This window comes from Seriola lalandi, unplaced genomic scaffold (genome assembly GCF_002814215.2).
Source record: "Seriola lalandi dorsalis isolate HSWRI2012SDOR001 ecotype SW California unplaced genomic scaffold, Sedor1 jcf7180002054777, whole genome shotgun sequence".
Taxonomy (NCBI): Eukaryota; Metazoa; Chordata; class Actinopteri; order Carangiformes; family Carangidae; genus Seriola; species Seriola lalandi.
Genome location: NW_019525330.1, coordinates 64,018 through 83,158, shown reverse-complemented (window position 1 = coordinate 83,158; position 19,141 = coordinate 64,018). Strand labels below are relative to the sequence as shown.

General features: G+C 40.6%; 2 protein-coding genes across 4 annotated transcripts; both read left to right on the top strand.

The window, feature by feature from the left end:
- Positions 1–3,563: 3,563 nt before the first annotated feature.
- tpm4b (tropomyosin 4b) lies at positions 3,564–14,001 on the top strand. 3 transcript variants are annotated; one of them, XM_023425384.2, is made up of 9 exons: positions 3,564–3,962; positions 6,728–6,853; positions 10,702–10,835; positions 11,932–12,049; positions 12,154–12,224; positions 12,318–12,393; positions 12,694–12,756; positions 12,850–12,919; positions 13,115–13,335. In XM_023425384.2, exons 1-9 carry the CDS (start codon positions 3,849–3,851, stop codon positions 13,195–13,197), a joined length of 855 nt encoding a protein of 284 aa, XP_023281152.1. In that variant the 5' UTR covers positions 3,564–3,848; the 3' UTR covers positions 13,198–13,335. The 3 variants fall into 3 exon arrangements, with proteins under 3 accessions (XP_023281152.1, XP_023281151.1, XP_023281153.1); XM_023425383.2 differs by lacking the exon at positions 13,115–13,335 and adding an exon at positions 13,659–14,001 and having other exon boundaries at positions 3,567–3,962; XM_023425385.2 differs by lacking the exons at positions 3,564–3,962; positions 6,728–6,853; positions 13,115–13,335 and adding exons at positions 9,198–9,484; positions 13,659–14,001.
- Positions 14,002–15,081: 1,080 nt separating this feature from the next.
- LOC111669141 (ras-related protein Rab-8A-like) lies at positions 15,082–19,135 on the top strand. Its single transcript, XM_023425387.2, has 8 exons — positions 15,082–15,252; positions 15,835–15,895; positions 16,409–16,469; positions 16,576–16,653; positions 16,767–16,856; positions 16,954–17,019; positions 17,106–17,156; positions 17,397–19,135. The coding sequence occupies exons 1-8, from the start codon at positions 15,129–15,131 to the stop codon at positions 17,484–17,486; spliced, it is 621 nt and encodes a 206-aa protein (XP_023281155.1). The 5' UTR covers positions 15,082–15,128; the 3' UTR covers positions 17,487–19,135.
- The last annotated feature ends 6 nt before the right edge of the window (positions 19,136–19,141 follow it).

Below are 19,141 nucleotides of genomic sequence, written 5' to 3'. Positions count from 1 at the left end.
AATATAATTGTTTTCTGCAGCATTGCAATGTCACTTAACTAGAGGCCCAGCTCAAACCATGAAAAATATCCCCACAGGCCAAAAGTGCACAAACAATGTACCAAAAAGTATGTGCATGTGGTGTGTGCATACTTTTGGCCATCTGGGGTAGCTAATAACAGACTTTCACATCCTCACTTACACCAGCCACGCATCATGAATTTCAGTTGTATTGTTCAACTGTGGAAATTTGTCTCAATCTTTATTGAAGTTGTACTACTTGAACTTTCACTTCCATAAATGCTGATGTGGCCCTAACCCCAGTCTCTCTACACTGAAACTTAATGGGGCTGATCGGCCCACTGACCATAACTGCTGATGCACAACATTTAAATGGCAGCCAAGCAACAAATACTGACTTCATTAGAGGTGAAAAGACTCCTGAAACACAAGTAGAAGTATTGCAGCTTCATATATCTAAAAATATACCGCTTATTAATATGTCAATGTAATAAATACAAAAAGCTACTGGAGTAATTGTTGAGTTGGTTTTGGCTTAGCATTAAAATAACTGAGGTCTTAAAGCCTGCTCGAGCGCACTGACCCAAACAGCTGGTACTTTTCAGCACTGCGTATTGTGACACAGCGACAGGGATGTGAAGTGATGAAGGATATAGCAAAAAGGTACACGAGAACAGCTGGGTTGTTTGTTTGTTTTTTTTTTGGGAGAAACACAGTGTGAAACATCTGCATTGATATCTGATGAAGTTAAAAGCAGAAATGTGACTTATGGGTAAAAGAAAAAGACAACCATCCCCAGTCTTTTTCTCCAAGAACACCACCTTCCTTTGGCGTGAAAAGCCTTTCAGCACCGGGCTTGTGCGAGACAACTGTGCCCCACCAAAGTGACAGACCTCTGATCCCTTGGCTGGTAAGATGGAGTCTAGACATTGTCAGAAGTCATAGATACAACTGGCCTGAGTTACAGAGCCAAATATAACGGATTGCCACTTCCCTCAGCCACTTCCATACGCTATACACAGCATTTGTGTGTGGGACTGTAGATCACTGGATCAGTGGAAGTGGTTGTGTAGTTAATGAACGTGTTTGTGCAGAAGTCTCCGAGCTGAGCAGGGCTGACGTGTTTACTTTGGTTGAGGAATGGGCTTGTCTCAGGACTCTGTGACTCATACTTGACGCACTTGATTAATCAAACGTACAGGTGTTGCCACAGCAAACTTTTGTAATATCCAGTGTTCATTATTGCCCCCTCAGACTGATTACTGCACTAAATACAGCACTTTCTGTGTGTAGAATTGCTTACAGCCTTTCATCCACTGTCAACATTTAAGACCCAACTGTACTATCAGTATCTACATATCCCCTGCATGACATCAAGCACTTAAGACTACTGTAAGTGTCCAAGTTTGTATCCTTCATGGTAGCATTCATATACACTGCTCCACCATTCCCATGGCTTTGTGATTTATACTTAGCAGGACTTTCACTCTACTCCCAAGGCGATCCTGTGGCTTTTTGGGGAGTTTTTACCATACAAGGAGAAGAAGAGTTTAGCTCGGTTTCCTGTGGGAGGGTTCTGATTTCTCTCAGTTCACTCTGTCTCTATTTCTCTCTCCCTTACCTCCTCTCTCTCTCTCTCTCTCTCTCTCTCTCTCTCTCTCTCTCTCTCTCTCTCTGTTCTCCGCTCCTGGCTTTGCTCCAAACCTCCTCTCTCACTCACTATGCAACCTCAAGAAGTCAGACGTGTCTATGACACTCTTCCAAAATCAATATTTGTTACATGAAATGATCAAGATTGTATCAAAGCAAAAACTACATGTGCAGCCAGCATCCTGACAGACCAAATAAGGCACGCAGTCGCTGCTCTTATCATTATTGGTCATGATGTGTAAGCTTGTTTTAACCCCAGGATTTTAAAGCTATTAAACTGCCACCACTTTTATAAACTTGTGCCAAAAAAAGCTCCAGTTTCAATCTCTTGTTGAAGTGAATACTTAGAGTCCACTCAAAGAATCGCTGCTCATGTATTCTCAAAGAGCAGAAGGAAGATCCATGGTTCTATTTTTCTGTTGGCATTTCATTTGTCAGATATCCTTGGGGTGATCTGACCGCTGCAAAACCTAAATACCAAATTCAAAACAGTGTATTTCAGATGATGATATTTATTTTGTCCATGTCCATGAATATAAAAATGAGGGAGAACTTCATACCGTTCTCAGACAAATTCCTGTGGAAACCATCTTTAGGTTTGTGACAGCATACATGGTATACATGGTTTTCAATGAAACAGCAACAAAATGTTCCTCAAACTCAAAGTACCTGCAGCAAATATAGATCCTCAGGTTTGGTTTCAATTCACTCATCCTGGACATCGTCCTCTGTACCACACGAGCACAGCCAGGAAAATGTACAAGTACAAGCAGTAACAACAACCAAGGGGGATGCATATCACAATGGTGGCGAAGCAACATGAAAAACAGGAGATGCATCTGCCCAAGTTTATCTTCATATGTCACTTAAATGGCCACAGTAGGCCTCGCTGCTCTTTGACTTTCCTTGTAATCTTTATTTTTAGCTAGAGCAGCTGGCACGGAGGAGCTGAAAGAAGACAGACGGGTCCATCAGTGTTGATGTCACACGCACGCTCACACACGCACACGCACGCACGCACACACACAAACACACACGCATACACACGCCTCCTATTCACAACAATTTCTTTTTTTTTTCCTCTTTTGCTTTTCTTGTCATTTGTCATATAATCTTTCATGTGCAGAGACATACTACACTAAAATGGGACCGTAATCACAGCCTGTATATCGTATAAAGATTCTGGAGTCAATACCATGCACGACCCACTTTCTGAACATCACAGAGGTGCATAAAATCATATTCCTGGAATCCTTCAGCGTACAACAAGCTGTATAACCCTGCAAACAATGCGCCTCCCAAATTACAGAAAACAGATCTAAATAAAGATCCATCAGACCAATAGTAATTAAGAGGATCTTAATTGCAGTAGACCTATGGTTTATGTCTGTGCAGCTCGACTGTAAAGCTCCGGCTGCCTGGTGTAGATCACATGCAGACAGCTCTTTCCCCCCAAATTTTCTTTGGCTGGATCATTTTCCATACAGCCCTTTTTCATTCCACGGTAGAATGAAAACTATGTCCTTTCTAACCAACTCTGGTATTAACATCAATTTGAACATTCCTGAGTAAGAACACAGGCATATAGATATGCAGCCCGAAGGGGGAAAAAAATTAACCTTCAGTAACTCATATTACTAATGTGAACTACGTCCTTTTGATGTCTGAGTTCTGGATCATTCTCCTGCTTCCTATCTGCTATTCCTCTCCTGCTCTGTCCAAAACAAAGAGGCCATGATCCAAATAAGGAGACAAGCTGGAAATTGCCAAAACATCTACACCACACTGATCCCTCATGAGCTTTTGAGAGGTGAATTTTAGGCAGGGAGGGGGGCACAGCAAGTTGTAGAGTAGCCGTGGCGGGGAGTGGCAGAAAGGGGTAACCGGTGGGAAAGGGCTGTCACTAGGGACTGGGGCTGTCTCCAAACCTCGAGTCAAGTTTAAATCACATAGAGCTCTACCGACTCTCAGTTTGCATCCTCCTCTCCTCTCCTGTGCTCACTCGCTCCGAGCACCCCTCTGTCTCCCTCCTCCTCTCTGCTTCTGCCAGTTGCTCTCCCCGTCAACCTTGTGAGGGCTCTTGTGAAGAGTTTTCCTCTGAATATCTGCAACAGCTTCTTCGCCTGAAGAAATAAAAAAAAAAAACGTCTTTTTTTTTTCCTGTGAAACCTGCAAGACACTGAGACCCAGCTGTCACCATGGAGGCCATCAAGAAGAAGATGCAGATGCTGAAGTTGGACAAGGAGAACGCCATCGACAGGGCAGAACAGGCTGAGTCTGACAAAAAGGCGGCAGAGGATAAATGCAAGCAGGTGAGCCGTGGATGATGGGTTTTATGGGAAACCACAGGATGGATGTGATGGACTGAAAGAGAAGTGTGAGCTCTCATATAACACAAATTGTACTGAATGCAGAGGTAGTTGTGAAATAAATCAATATCATGACATATTGACTTTCGTGCATAACGTAATATGAACTGTATTGATACCACACATGGAAAGTTTTACAGCAGGAGAAAGAAGTACAAGAGCAGATCCATAGTATACTTCATGGATAGAATACTTATATATATATATATATATATATATATATATATATACACACACACACACATTAGGGATACATCATATACATTATTAGTGTCTACTGTGAACAAAATGAATAATTTAAATTAGAAAATAAAAGACAATAAATGCTATATACACCACAAAAATATATTAACATCAGTGAAATGGGAGCTACTGCAACAATGTCATTATAGTTTTACAATATTCAGTTGAACAAATGAACGATTCTAAGGACACTATAATTTAAAAGTAACAAAATTAGTTATTTAATTTTTTTGTGTGGTGTACTGCATAACAATCGAACATCAACTGGATTATTATATACATGATTTTGTGGAACCATGTCATGATATGTATCAGTATCAAGAAATATGGTTAATAATGCTGTGATATTGATTGATCATATTGCACAACTCTATCTGGAGTAGTAAAACAAATATCAAAGTAATTGTGTAGTTTCTCGTAATTTAATTCTGGTACATTATTTGGTGAAAACAAACCAATGTTGCCAATTTGCTGTATATAATATCAATATATAGCTGTTCTTTAAATGTCAACAATAATCTGATATAAAATGAAAAACAAAGTCACCAAAACATTTGTGCAGCCTGCAGATGGGCACAACATAACATGTCAAGCATTTTCCTAAAGCACCAAATGCTGAATTACAGAGAACAGCTGATACTGAGACACAGGGCCTGGTCTCGTAGTGGGCAGGGGAAGGTGGAGGATGTCCACAGGGAAGCACAAACAGACTGGCAAAGTGGCGACTGCTGGATAAATTATCAACAGTGAACCAGAGGGATTGTTTAAAGCTACCAGGATGGTGCTGCAGGAGTTCAAACACACCATCTATAGGTCAGCAGCTGTTGCTCTGACTTTAGTAGAGCATGTTACCTAGTATCCTTATCTGAATTGAAGTCTGTACAGTATCAAAGAAACCTCACAAATTCCAAATATTTGCACACCCATACTTGGAACTGCAGTGCTAGACCTTCAGACAACTTGATATTTTGAGGGCTGTCTTAATGATAGCATACTAATACCACTTGATACAAGCAAAGTAGAATCTGGAGATGTAATTGGAGATTTGAGGTTTCTAAATAGAGGTAATTATTGCGCATTGGGAGGTGATGTCGTCATCATGGCGGTACGGGAGGAATGCTAGAGAGCAGGGAGTTGGGGAGGCTTGCACAAAGCCAGGATCTACATTGAAGCAAGTGGAAAGAATCTTCTCCGTGGCGGCTGATGCCCTAATCATACCCGCAGAGAGCACAAGGAGTGACAGTTGTCACTGGCACCGCACATATGGACCGACAGCATGTCTTTCACATCAAGGAACAGTCAGCATGAAATCCTAGAAGATTATGCAGAGCTCCTTAGTTTGTTTGGATGACAGGGATATAAGCAGCGCCGAGGAGATGCTTTCTTTGCTATTCTTGGCACGATGAAATGAACATCAGAGTGCAGTTAGGCTGACGGTAGGGTAGAGTATCAACAAACAATACACTTCAGGCACAGACTCCAGCAGCAATTAAAGGATTGGTTCAAACAAATTACAATAAAAATCAACAGCAATGTGTCGATAACACGCATGACCTCATGATGAACAGTTTACTTGGGAACTACTTTCAACTGAAGAAACAGTCCTGATGAATATTGTTGACAGTGTATTATGTGTATTATCAAAGGTAACAGCCACACGTCTTTGAACTTTTAGCCACGTTAGCCATGTTGCTCTAAGGATGGCAATGTCAGTCGGTCCACAACTTTGGTCCAGACTGAAATATCTCAACAACTATAGGATGGATTGCCATGAAATTGTGTACAGACATTCATGGTCCCCAGAGGATGAAATGTTATAACTCCTCTACCTTCATTTAGGGCCGTCATTGGGTCAAATTTCCAATTTTCCGGGGTTTGACCAAATACCTGCAAAACTAAAGATATTACAAGATGGTGAACATGGTAAACATTATACCTACTAACCATGAGCATGTTAGCATGCTGACCTTAGCATTTAACTCAAAGCACCACTGTGCCAAACAACAGCCTCAAAGATCCCCTGGCATGGCTGTAAACTCTCACTTAAATGTAATTGTTAACGGCTGTGACTCTCCAGACGAAATTTCATTCACCTCCATTGTATCTGTGTGGCAAATAAAACTAAAACTATTTGTATGGTAATATACCAGTATGAATAGGTCAGAACACCCAGGCTAGAACCTGAGGGATTCTGGGTATTGACCAAGTTCCCTTAACTTGATCTAATCTAAAAACGTTTAACTACTGAGTGTTCCCAGTGTCTTTAGTCTTAAGCTGTCTGGAATATATGAAGAATAATCACTAAAACCAGCAGTACAGAAAAACAATTCATATCATATCTTCCTATTACAATAATGCTTCATTGTTCAATTCATTTTCTCATTCATACTTGCATTTTCACAGGAAAGACTTGGTTTGGTTTGCTGTGTCCCTTCTGACTCCTTGTCGTTATGACTGTCTTTCAGTTGGAGGATGAGCTGCTGGCTCTGCAGAAGAAACTGAAGGGAACAGAGGACGAGCTGGACAAGTACTCGGAGGCCCTGAAGGATGCTCAGGAGAAACTGGAACTGTCGGAGAAGAAGGCCACAGATGTGAGTTTACCACAAAGACGCCATCTGAAACACATTATCCATTACAGTGGAACACCCTAACCTCTACGTTTCGGTCTTATAAAGTATCAATATCCACTCTTTTCAGATGGACTCAACTAAATGTTGCTCCATGACTGAAAAAGTCAGTGTTAGCAGCAGATTCAGGATTCAGTTCTTTTCCATCAAAATTAGGTCAGAGAATCATTGACTTCTGCACCTAACACACTCAGTCTGGGTGTTGCTCTTATTGCTTTCTCTCCCCGAAAAGGCCGTGTCTGGACTTGCCTCAGTGGTTTAGCTTGGTTGCTTTTAGAGTGATGGGAGTAGAGTGATTAAAACACTGACATTCAGAAAATATAAAAATGACAATGAAAGGTTTTTTGTCGAGCTGTAATCAAGGAAACTAAGGGTGTGTCTTTAAAAGGTTTCACTTATTTCAACAACACAAAGGAATAAAAGATTTCAGTCCAGAGAACCAAAGGTTTGCCGTGAAACTGAATATGAAGTGTATTAAACACGGTCAGGTACCACACAGTATATCTGTCAGAAATAATTTAAGCTAAACTCCTGCTGCTGCTTTCACACTGAGACCCAACACCTACTGACCAAACACAATGTAGAATCACCTGCTGAAGGCCACTAACAACCCTCAAATGAATCTTTAAAAGACTAATTTGTATCTTCTAACCCAGATAGTGTTGAGAATCACTGAGTTATTGGTGGCTCACTTAGTTCTGGAACTATTTCTCAAGCACAGACAAAACTTGGCCAGCCTGTAGCCGACCAGGAATCTCAGGAATGCAGCTTAAGCAAACAGAGAACCCCATACTGCAGTGTCTAATGAAACCAATGCTCCGGTCTTTTTCTGGGGGGTGGAGGTATTATACCCTCCCCTGTCTGGACTTACAGTACATACCTTATAAATGCACAATGGTCAATGGCCACTCACCTTTAAAGAGGGTCTACTTCATTTATGATCTTCCCTTTGCAATAATACTTCATTCACCTGAAAAAGACAAGATCTAATTCACTGTTATGTTTTAGGTAAAGCAAAAGGTTACAGTAGGTCATGACCAATATTATCAATATGACACCAGAAAAACAGCAGTTTTGCTAGTGGCACATGGTGATTCCCATTTTTTATCTTTCAGTTTTTTTTCCTGTTTTTTAGGAAGATGCATTGTCTCCGAGCAACAAAACCATGTTGTGTTGCACGCATGTATTATTATTGTTCCCATTACCATTATTTTGGTTAGGCTTATTGGTTAATCTGATAATTATTTTCACAATGAACAATTCTTTTCATTAAGCATCTGGTCTACAAATTTTCAAAATTTTGTGTAGCCCAATGTCACATTTTTTGCCAGACCACAGTCCAAAACCCAAATCATATTCAATTTCCTGTCACAAAAGACAAAGAGAAGCAGCAAAGTCTCACAGCTGAGGAGCTAGAACCAGTAAATGTTTGGCATCTTGCTTTGAAAAATAATTCAAAAGAACTACTGATTATTAAAATAATTGCTGATTCATTTTCTAATAATCGATTCATCAACTGTTGGTTTCAGCTCTAATTGTTAAATAGTCAAATAAGTTATTAAAGTCAAATACTATATGTAGCATAAAATGAAAGCACCCACACGGTGGAGCCTAGCTCTTAAACTACCAGTGAAAGCAGGTGAGATAAGACTTAAAAGATTAAAGGTCAGATAACAAATGAATTCAGCCTCAGATGACCTATCAGATGCCCACAGATCTGCTTTTTGTGGGTCTATCCATCACGTCTTCTTCTTCTTCTTCTTCCTCTTCTAATGTGTTTCTCACTGCTTATGTGGGATGATGATTCATATAAACGTGATATGAGGACAGAAAGAGAATTTAAACCCAGGCTTTGCTCAGAAAAGTGAGGAGGAGGAGGAGGAGGAGGAGGAGGCGGCAGAAAGGGGCGCTGAAGGAATGTGTCGCCACCCGATGGCTGCGGGTCATGTCTGCAACCAAATCAATTTACATTCCAAGCCACTGCAGGTCAATAACCCCTGTTGAAGAGGATTATAACCGCCCCACCCCACCGTTGACCCTCCCTCCTCCCCTTGTACAAGTAATCCTTTGGAGCTTTGATTTCTCTATCTATATAACTTACTTCCTTACTTCTCTCTCTCTTTCACACACACACACACGCACGCACGCACGCACACACACACACACACACACATTAACCAACATTACACACCTCTTTTGTAGAGGAAAAGAGCAGTGCCTTCCCCTCCTAAATCCTGTGATGTCATCTGAGACAGGCTTCTTCACAGGATTGGAGGATCTCGCCATAAATTTCCTGAAAACTCCCAGCCCTTTTCTCTCCCCCCCATCCCAACACTGCACGTCCCTGATTTCCTGCCCGAGAAAAAAAAAAAGTTTTCCCCGGACTCTGCAACTTTGAAGCAAATCAATAACTTTTGAAGAATACACCAAGTCAGCCCGGGCTCCTTCCTTTGCGTTTGAGGAAACAGATTAATCGAAACTATGGAGGTGGTGAAGAAGAAAATCCAAACCCTCCAGCAACAAGTTGATGAGGCAGAAGATCGCGCACTGGCAGTACAAAGGGAGTTGGACACTGAACGGGAACAGCACGAAAAAGTGAGATTATTGATCATTTATACAAACTGAGCTGCACTTGTTTGTTGGGTGTTTGATTCTCACAGACCTGTCGAGCATCTCTGCTGAGGATTGAAAAAGAATTTAACTCGGGAGTCTGTCAGGGCTGGACTGCAGGTAGCGATTATAAAACTTACATAACGCTCCTATATGAATTCAAAACTTTCCCTGCGAACCCCATCGGTAAATGTGTCATTTTTAACTTCTCAAGTTTCAGTACAGTCGTTTTTAGAGGCTTATGGGAAGTTGAGGCATCATTATAGAGACACTCCTTGGCAGACTTTTGTTCGGCTGCGTTATCTAACGTCAACCCGCCCTACATCGAATAAAACACTGAGAAATGCAGCGAGCTCAATCACCATCACTTTAACCAGTCAGCGTGATTGTTTAAATATTAATTGATGGTAAGTTTAATAATCGTGGATTTTTTCTTCTTCTCCCAATTACAGTTTAAGACACTTTGGAAAGTGGTTTGTTCCTGTTCTCGCACTTTGAGCTTTTTTGACGTAGTGACACCTAAATGAAACTGGGCGCTGTAATCCTTCCTCCTGCTCCTCCACTACACAGGAAGAAGAGGGCAGAAACGCTTATCTGTGATATCAGTCCCATAGGAAACCTTCTGAGAAAAAGCAATCTGTTGCACCCCCACCCCCCAAAAAACTAAATTGGTTTCCATTACAAAAGTCTGTCCAGCTGCACCACTTTTCAGTCAGTGTCAGGGTTAAAACTGTCCCTCTCTTGTCCTACATACATCAGCATGTTTTCACAGTGTCTGGTCAAGCTGCAAAGTCCACAGCTCACCATGGTTGTTAAGAGTGATAATTAATTGTGCTCAAGGAATCTGACTGAGTGCACAGGAGGGAAAAAGAAACCAGGAATAGACACATGACCAGAGAGGATTGTAACAGATTCCAGAGAATAAATAGGTGTAATTAAACAACTATCAGTAAACAAATCATATGGAAATGAGTAAACTGATACACATAACCACAACTAGTATGAATGAGACCTTGCACTCAAAACCAAGAGCCAAAGAAACATTTTTAAAATCACTGATTTTGTGTTATGTAACTAATTTTGAGTGTGCGTCTCTGGCCATCCTAAAAAGCGCCTTTCCTCATGAGGCAGCAGCAGCAGTGTGTTTCCTGGCTAACCTTTGACCTGTGACCTCTCTGTGTGCCTCTTGTGTGTTGCTGTAGGCTGAGGGCGATGTGGCATCCTTGAACCGCAGGATCCAGCTGGTGGAGGAGGAGCTGGACCGTGCTCAGGAGAGACTGGCCACAGCCCTGCAGAAACTGGAGGAAGCTGAGAAGGCTGCAGATGAGAGCGAAAGGTGACAACACAACACAGGCTTCACCTGAGTTCATGCTACTGTATGCAGCAGTTGAGCGAGTTCAAAAAGTAACAGATCGTTGTCACCATAATGAAAATCAGTATTAGCTATAATGTATTAACCACATATTGTAGACTTACCATCAGCTTTAAGAGTGGAATATGATGGCCTTGTGCCTGTGGAAGCCATAAATCAGGATCCACCAATCAGAGACATTGCTGGTACTATGCTGATGTTCCCTTTAACTGGACTTCACACAGCTGGCAGCGAGATCACAGCAAAGTGTGCATAAAGATATTTCATTTTTAAAATCTGCACCATCGGGACGTCGTGTAGCGTAGTGGTTTAAGCAGACGCCCCATGTGTAGAGGCTACAGTCCTCGCTGCAGTCGGCCCCGGTTCGAATCACGCATCGGACGGCCTTTCGCTGCATGTCATTCCCCCTCTCTCTGCCTCCCCATTTCCTGTCACTCTCCACTGTGCTGGCCATTAAAGGCATAAAAGCCCAAAAAAATATACTTAAAAAAAAAAAAAAACTGCAGCATCCATCTTAAATTCAGAGGGTCCCACTGTGTGTGTAAGTGCTGTGTGACTGTCTAAAACCAGTGTTTTGATAGGCTGGGAAAAGGGAAGTAGTAGCCTCATTGGATACGTATGTGTTAAAAGACATTTAGTACACTGTTACGTTTTCTCATGTTACTTTTTTGAGCTAGGAATTACTGAAATGTCTATAGACCAAAAGGGAAATGTCTTTCCTCACCCTGGGCCACTGATAAAGCGGTCAGATGTATTTTCTTTTTGATATAGTGGAGACCTTTGCAGAGCTGTTGGGTTCTGAAAATATTTATTTTTCCATGACAAATTACAAATTCATTCATGTTGAGCAGCAACCACAAACAACACAGAACCACATGGACAACTGAACGAAAAATGACAGAAATGACACAAAAATCCACAAACACGTTGGCAGTTTCTCAAGCATTTTCACAATGTTAATGACTGACCTTTAGCTGATGCGTCTGACATCGCTGCAGTGATGTTAAGAACGTTTGCGGTCCTATTGAACTTCAACGCTGTGTGTCTCTCTCATCTTTAGAGGCATGAAGGTGATCGAGAACAGAGCCATGAAAGATGAGGAGAAGATGGAGATTCAGGAGATGCAACTCAAAGAAGCCAAACACATCGCTGAGGAGGCCGACCGCAAATATGAGGAGGTGCGGGCGCGGGGATCACATTTCGGCTGGGGTTCAGTTTTCAGTTGAGTGATGAACGTCGTTGTCTTTGCTGTAACTGGGATTTCACGTCTCTTTAATGTCAGGTTGCCCGTAAACTGGTGATCCTGGAGGGCGAGCTGGAGAGAGCAGAGGAGAGGGCAGAGATTGCAGAACTGTAAGCACAAATACCCACATGCACGTCAGACATATTCAAACCCATGAACAGGTACTAAAAACTGTGTTTAATGTTTTTGCTTTGTTCATGCAGAAAATGTGGCGACTTGGAGGAAGAACTCAAGAACGTCACCAACAACCTCAAGTCGCTAGAGGCTCAGTCTGATAAGGTAAGTGCTCTGTTTGATGATGCACTTTCTTCTCTATCAGCTTCTTGCTTGACCCTCGAACGGCTTCACGCATTAACACTTACAGGATAACAGCTCAGCCCTTCCACTGGATTTGATAAAAGTAGAGAAAAGCCACTCACTTTTCCTGCCTGTACTTCTCCATCTTGTCCAAAATGAGTTTCCAAACTGTAACGTTCTTGATACAACCTAAATGTTAGGCATGAAAAGAGGGAATAACCAATAAAAAACATTGTTATATTTATTGTTTTTAGCAATGAAATGATTTCTCTGTCTCCTCAGTACTCCGAGAAAGAGGACAAATATGAGGAGGAGATCAAAGTCCTGAATGACAGACTGAAGGAGGTGTGTTCATGTCTGCCAAAGCTATATTCTCAGAGCGAAGCTAAACTGTATCTGGATGATTAATGTGTGTTTTGTTGTTTTGTTTTTTCAAAGGCGGAGACCCGTGCAGAGTTCGCAGAGAGGACAGTGGCTAAGCTGGAAAAGACCATAGATGACCTAGAAGGTATGCTTCATTTTAATCCTTCTTTTCAATCCTGCAATGAACTGCAATGTTTCTTTACTCAACCTTTTGTTCAAAGCTTTACTATTCTTAATTTTCTTCCTTTTTTTCCTCCTCATTTCCCCCTGTGGTCTGCACCATTCTGTACTTTCCTCTGAACCTCCTCCACTTGCTTTCTGTCTGCCACCTGACCTGCAGACGAACTGTACACTCAGAAGCTGAAATACAAGGCTATCAGTGAGGAGCTGGATCATGCCCTCAATGATATGAACACCTTGTAAACGTTAGCTCATGATCTTTTCACTTTGCCTTTGTGTGTCTTTGCCTGATTGGAAACACCATGTTTCTTCTCTTCTCCCTTTGCTCTCACTCCTCCTCGCTGCTTTTAAGTAAAGCTCAATAAAGATGTTTCTATTTTATCCAGTCTTCAGTCTTTTCAATTACGCTTGCTTTTTACTACTCTGCAGCTTGAATTTCCCTTATTTCCTTATTACACTTTGTACCTTAGCTATACAGTCAGTTATACAGTTTTTCAATGCATGGTTTCTTTAATAATTGGCCAAAAAAAAAAGGCTAAAATTTGTAGGTTTACAAATTGTACACAAGTATATTCCTTTTGCTTTTTCTTTGCTAAAATGAGGGACATTTTATTAGCTTACCTTCTATCTTGTACTTCTATTAATAATGGATGTAACTAACAAAGCCATTACATTTTATATCTGCTGCTGCTTTTTTATTGCAGAGAACCTATCACATGCAAAAGAGGAAAACCTAGGAATGCACCAAGTCCTGGACCAAACACTGCAGGAGCTAAATAGCTTGTAAAAGGCCAAGAAGAACATCAAACAATTGAAAAAAAAAAATTTGTTTTATAAAAAATATTTTCTACATGCCATCTAGTCTCTGTAATCTCACTCTTATCCCTGGTTGTTAAAACACATGTACCCCTTTTTATATATTTATGTTTCCTTTGTTTCTTTTCCTTTTTTAAAAATGGTTTTGGGTCCATATGATTTCAGTTTTCGTTGCCGGAAATTTTGTTAGACCAAACGCTGAGCACAAATAAAACTGATAATGACGCTGGAGATGATGATGAAGTGAAGTTTTATGAATTGACTGTCTATGTGTGAGTATTCACAGTTTTACATATGTGTTTGTGTGTGTCCTTCAGGCAATTTCAACACATAGCCATAAACTGTAAGAGGAGAGAGAGCTCACCCTGTAATTTACATGTGCTGACACGCACAGTGTTTTTCGTATGTTCTGCTAAGACAGTGAATCCCTCAAACACAGAGCTGGAGATACTGTATCGCTGCTGGCCCTTTTCTTCCACAACAGTAATGCCACAGAGTACTTCTGCTTTTTTCAGTTAATCATATATAAGTGACAATTCATCCTCAGTATTAAAGACAGCAGTCAAATGACACATAATATTACTGTTATCAGAAAGCGGGCTATCAGTTAAGACTTTTTGACAACTATTAGTGTATGTTAGCTAAATGAGAAATTCTGATTACAACATTCATGATTTTCTTATTTTTGGTTTCTTCTTCACACACACGAGCACCCCACAGGAAATGGAATCAAGGGGTGAATAATTACTGATCCATAGTTACTGCATAATAACTTAACCGTCTCCATGACAACTGAGCAACTCCACAGCCGCTGAGGAATGCCATGTAGTGTGGTTGAAAGCTTTGGACCTTATGTTATGAAATCTTGTGTCTTGTGGCTTAAGTTTTAGCTAGGTTGTACCAGTCTAATAAACCACCAAATGAGTATATATGCATGTACTGTCAAGTAGTAAATTTATAATTATGCATCATATTTTATAAGTTAGTCAAAAATGGAAAGCTGCATCGTAACTACTAATTATAACTGTATACTAGTAGCTATATTACTTGAGTAAAAAGTACAATATATACACTGAAAAGCACAAGTGTACAAGTAAAGTGGCATAAAATTAAAATATTAAAATACAAGTCTTTCAAAATTGTAGAAACTTGGGCTAATTGACTAAACCAGCTTTTAACTTTGCACCATTGTTAGTAGTTAGTTCATTGTTGGTTGGTTTACAGGGGTTATTGAGAAAACGCCCACTGGTCCCAGTCAGAGATAAAACAGCAGGTGGATTCCGCGCCAGCAGGGGGCGTCGTTTCTATACATTCACATCGCTGCTTCGCCGGGCGGGATTTCCGCAATAATATCAAGTATGGCGAAGACATACGACTATTTGTTTAAATTACTGTTAATCGGCGACTCTGGTGTCGGGAAGACCTGTGTCCTGTTCAGGTTTTCAGAGGACGCCTTCAACTCAACGTTTATCTCAACTATTGGTGAGGTTTTGCTGATGTAAAATGTGTCTTTCTGTCTGTTTACAATACGTCAATGGTCTGTCTCCGAGGCGCCGTCTACTTGCTGCAATGCTTGCTCTGCTGGAAGTAGTTGCTCTTTGTCATTAGGTTAATAAAGAATGTTATTATTTTAAATTGCATGCTATCAATATAATTTACTGGTTAATGGGAGATGGCGATGGTTAACACTGTTTGCTGTGTGTTTCGTATGAGGTCAATGTAAATGCAAAGATGGTTTCGTTATGTTATATTCTTATGCCGGGTGGCTCTCCTGCAAGCTAACAAATAGCTCTAACGTTAGCTATTAGGGCCCGTCTACATTCTGGCACACACCGGAAAGCCTGTTATATAGCACGCAATAGATGAATAATTTAAGCATTATAAAAGCGCCGTTATTCTTTTTTGCACATATTCCTGCAGTGACAAGAGGCCAAGCTCATAGTTCAGTTTATTCCCAGTTCTTGAGCGTATTTTTTTGTGTCACAGCAGTGTCTGCCAATGTTTGACAGCTATACAATGCTAGCGAGCTAACGTTATGATTGACATCCGTCTTTATCCCTCCAGGCATTGATTTCAAGATTAGGACAATAGAGCTTGACGGCAAGAAGATAAAGTTACAGATATGGTGAGTTAATTCCTCTGATGCTCGACATGTGACATGGTGGGAGTGTTTTGTCAATTTTTTTGCATTTCAGTCAACATTAGGTTGCCTAGCGCGTCCACATGTCCTTTGCAATCTTGAAAATATGAATTTTCTACCTATTGAAAAGTCATTTGTTAATTGTTTTAAAATCGTTTGTACAAGTTTTGAATTGTAATTTTAACGACCTTTATATCACTCTATGTGTAGATTCTGTCTTCAAAGGCAAAATACTAGGTTTAAAGCTCATAAAATTCATCAATCTAATCGCAGCCCCTACACTTTACTCTTATATTCATAGCTTCCTCCTATACTGTTGGGTTTGAAAAAGCCAATGTTAGATAAACCAATCTCCACAGACCTCTTGATAAGTTCTTGTCATACTTAAGTGCAGTGCAGAAGTGATTGACACCTTCCCCCTTGATTTGTCCACACATTTGAGCTGTTGTTCTCAAACTTTCTGATACCTGAAACTTTGCAATTGTGGTGTTATCTCAGGGATACAGCTGGCCAGGAGCGCTTCCGAACAATCACAACAGCTTACTACAGGGGAGCAATGGTGGGTATCTTTATGGACGGACAGACAAATGTAGCATAAATCCACTTTCTGAGGAAGCAACAGAGCTCAATTTATCTCAACGCATTTGTGTTACTGTTCTTTACAGGGCATCATGCTTGTCTACGACATCACCAACGAGAAGTCTTTTGATAATATCAAGAACTGGATAAGGAACATAGAGGAGGTATTTACTGACCCAAACATAACCTCCTTTTATGTGCTTACTACCTCTTCAAATATCTGATTGGCACCATGTAGAATGCTGTCTTTATTAAATTGCTCTTCTTTTTAATCAAGCATGCATCATCTGATGTTGAGAAGATGGTCCTTGGCAACAAGTGTGACATCAACGACAAGCGGCAGGTGTCCAAAGACAGAGGGGAGAAGGTGAGAAGTTTGTTGAGTTTAAGTGGATAGAAGATACCAGTATAACATGAAAAAACATATGACCAGACTTTTGTAACTCCCTCCCATTTTCTTTCAGCTTGCATTAGAGTATGGAATCAAGTTCATGGAGACCAGTGCCAAGGCCAACATCAATGTGGAAAATGTAAGTAGCCATTCTCCCTTGAGTTATAATGTGCTTAAAAGTTACATCACAAATGTGACAACATGCATATTTGTTCTGATTCGCAGGCATTTTTGACACTCGCCAGAGACATCAAATCAAAAATGGACACAAAATTGGTAAGATGAATTATTTGATAATTCAGTATTTCATATTGTGAAAAAATGATATCTTTAATGAGTATGTTTCAGCAGCTCGTAAGTATTGTATGATTTTCTTATATTCCAAACTTTGAATGCCTTTGGAATTATAATCGAAGATATATGAAAAGAAAGCTGATGAACTGTAAGAAAGCAGCGGCTGAGCCACACAGTTCTACTTGACAAGCCGTGACCTGTGTGTTTGTTGTTTTGCTGCAGGAGGGCAACACGCCGCAGGGGAGCAGTCATGGAGTCAAGATCTCAGAGCCTCAGAAAAAGACCAGCTTCTTCCGCTGTGGCTTACTCTAAAGGAATGAGGCCTTCATCACTGGCTGCCAGCTGGCTGGACATAAATGGACTGTGCTTACTCTTAGCACTACCTCCTTATCCCTCTTTCTACCCAACCATGGCCTGTCCTCCCAGTCCACACAAACCATTATAGTCCCAGTAAGTGGAGGACTTCCCCTCCTCTTCCTCTTCTGAAAGCTTCCAGTGGTGCATCTCTTCCATTTTTAAGGAGATCTGTTGTCTTCATGAGTCAGACCGCTTGACTGGTGGAGGACTTAACCCGGATTGTCCAGGTGTTCCATATCACACAAGAAACAGGCTCTTTCTTCCCATATTAGTGTCTATGTTCTACACGCTCATATTTCATACAGCCGGTAGCACAACCAAGAATGAGAAATCATTTAATTACTGTCAAGATTTTGGGATTATAAGTACAAATGTGATATTTAGATCTATTTTTATTGGTGCTTTTTTCCCTTTTTATGTGATAAATCTCATCCAGAGACTGATAGGCTTGAACTCCACTGAAACAGAACTGCACAGGCTTTCTTTTCATTTCAGCAGTTGAGAACCATATCGAGCAAAATGCGGTCAAGGATCAGGGAGAAAATGTTTTGAAGGTTTTTCTGTTAGAATTTTGCTCTTTTGTTTTCATGCAGTTCTCGACAGTCAGTTGATGCGACACACTGCCTCCAACTCTGCAGCCTCTCTGCAAAAGCTTTTAAGTGCTTGAAAGCAGTTTGTCAGCACAGAACCAGCTATCCAGGTGGTGCACTAACCTAAAACAAAACATTGTGAGTGCAAATGTGCTTACACTGTTTGTACGTACATTATTTATGAATATATTCGGAACTACTTGTATAATTAGACTAATCCTCCACAGTTTATAAGATAATGGCGGAAACTGTTATTTCAAATTTTGATTGATCAACCACTTATTTTTTTTGATTAATTGATTGTTTGGTCCACAGAATAGTGAAAAATCCTCTGAAAGTTTCCTGGAGCCCAAAGGTCCACACCCCTGAAACATTCAGTTTACTGTTGCATAAGACAAAGAAAAGCAGCAAATCCTCAAATTTGAGGAGGAAGAACCAGCAAATGTTTGGTATTTTTGCTTAAAGAATGATAATTAAGACAATTAATCAATTGTCAGAGGAGTATTTTTAATTTATTTTTTCTCAGTTGATCAATCGTTTGGGCTCTTAATAACATTATTTTAAAGCGTTGCCTTTTAATTTGAGTTGTGTGAAGGTTTTGTAGCAGCTCTGACTCACACTCAAGCTAAATGACGTCTCTGGTTATTTGATCAGCAATTAAAATCACTTGAGGTTTCACACTGTAAGGCCCTTTCCCCCCCCTGCTATCCAAGCAGCTCTCCTTGCACTTTACCAGTAACTCGTGTTTTGTGTGTAGTCTGTGCCAAGTGATAGTTTTGCAGTACAGCAATACAATTACTTAGATAAAAACAGTTTTGAGCTAATGAGTCTTGGTAATATCGTGGGCATAATTCCTGAATCTCACTGCACCTTCTTATAAATGACTTGATCTCTTTTGCTATTTCACTGTTAGTGATCCACTGTCCTGGTATTAGTTCACTGAAAAACATTGCCCTAACCGACTTCAACACACACACACACACACACACACACACACACACACACATATATATATATATA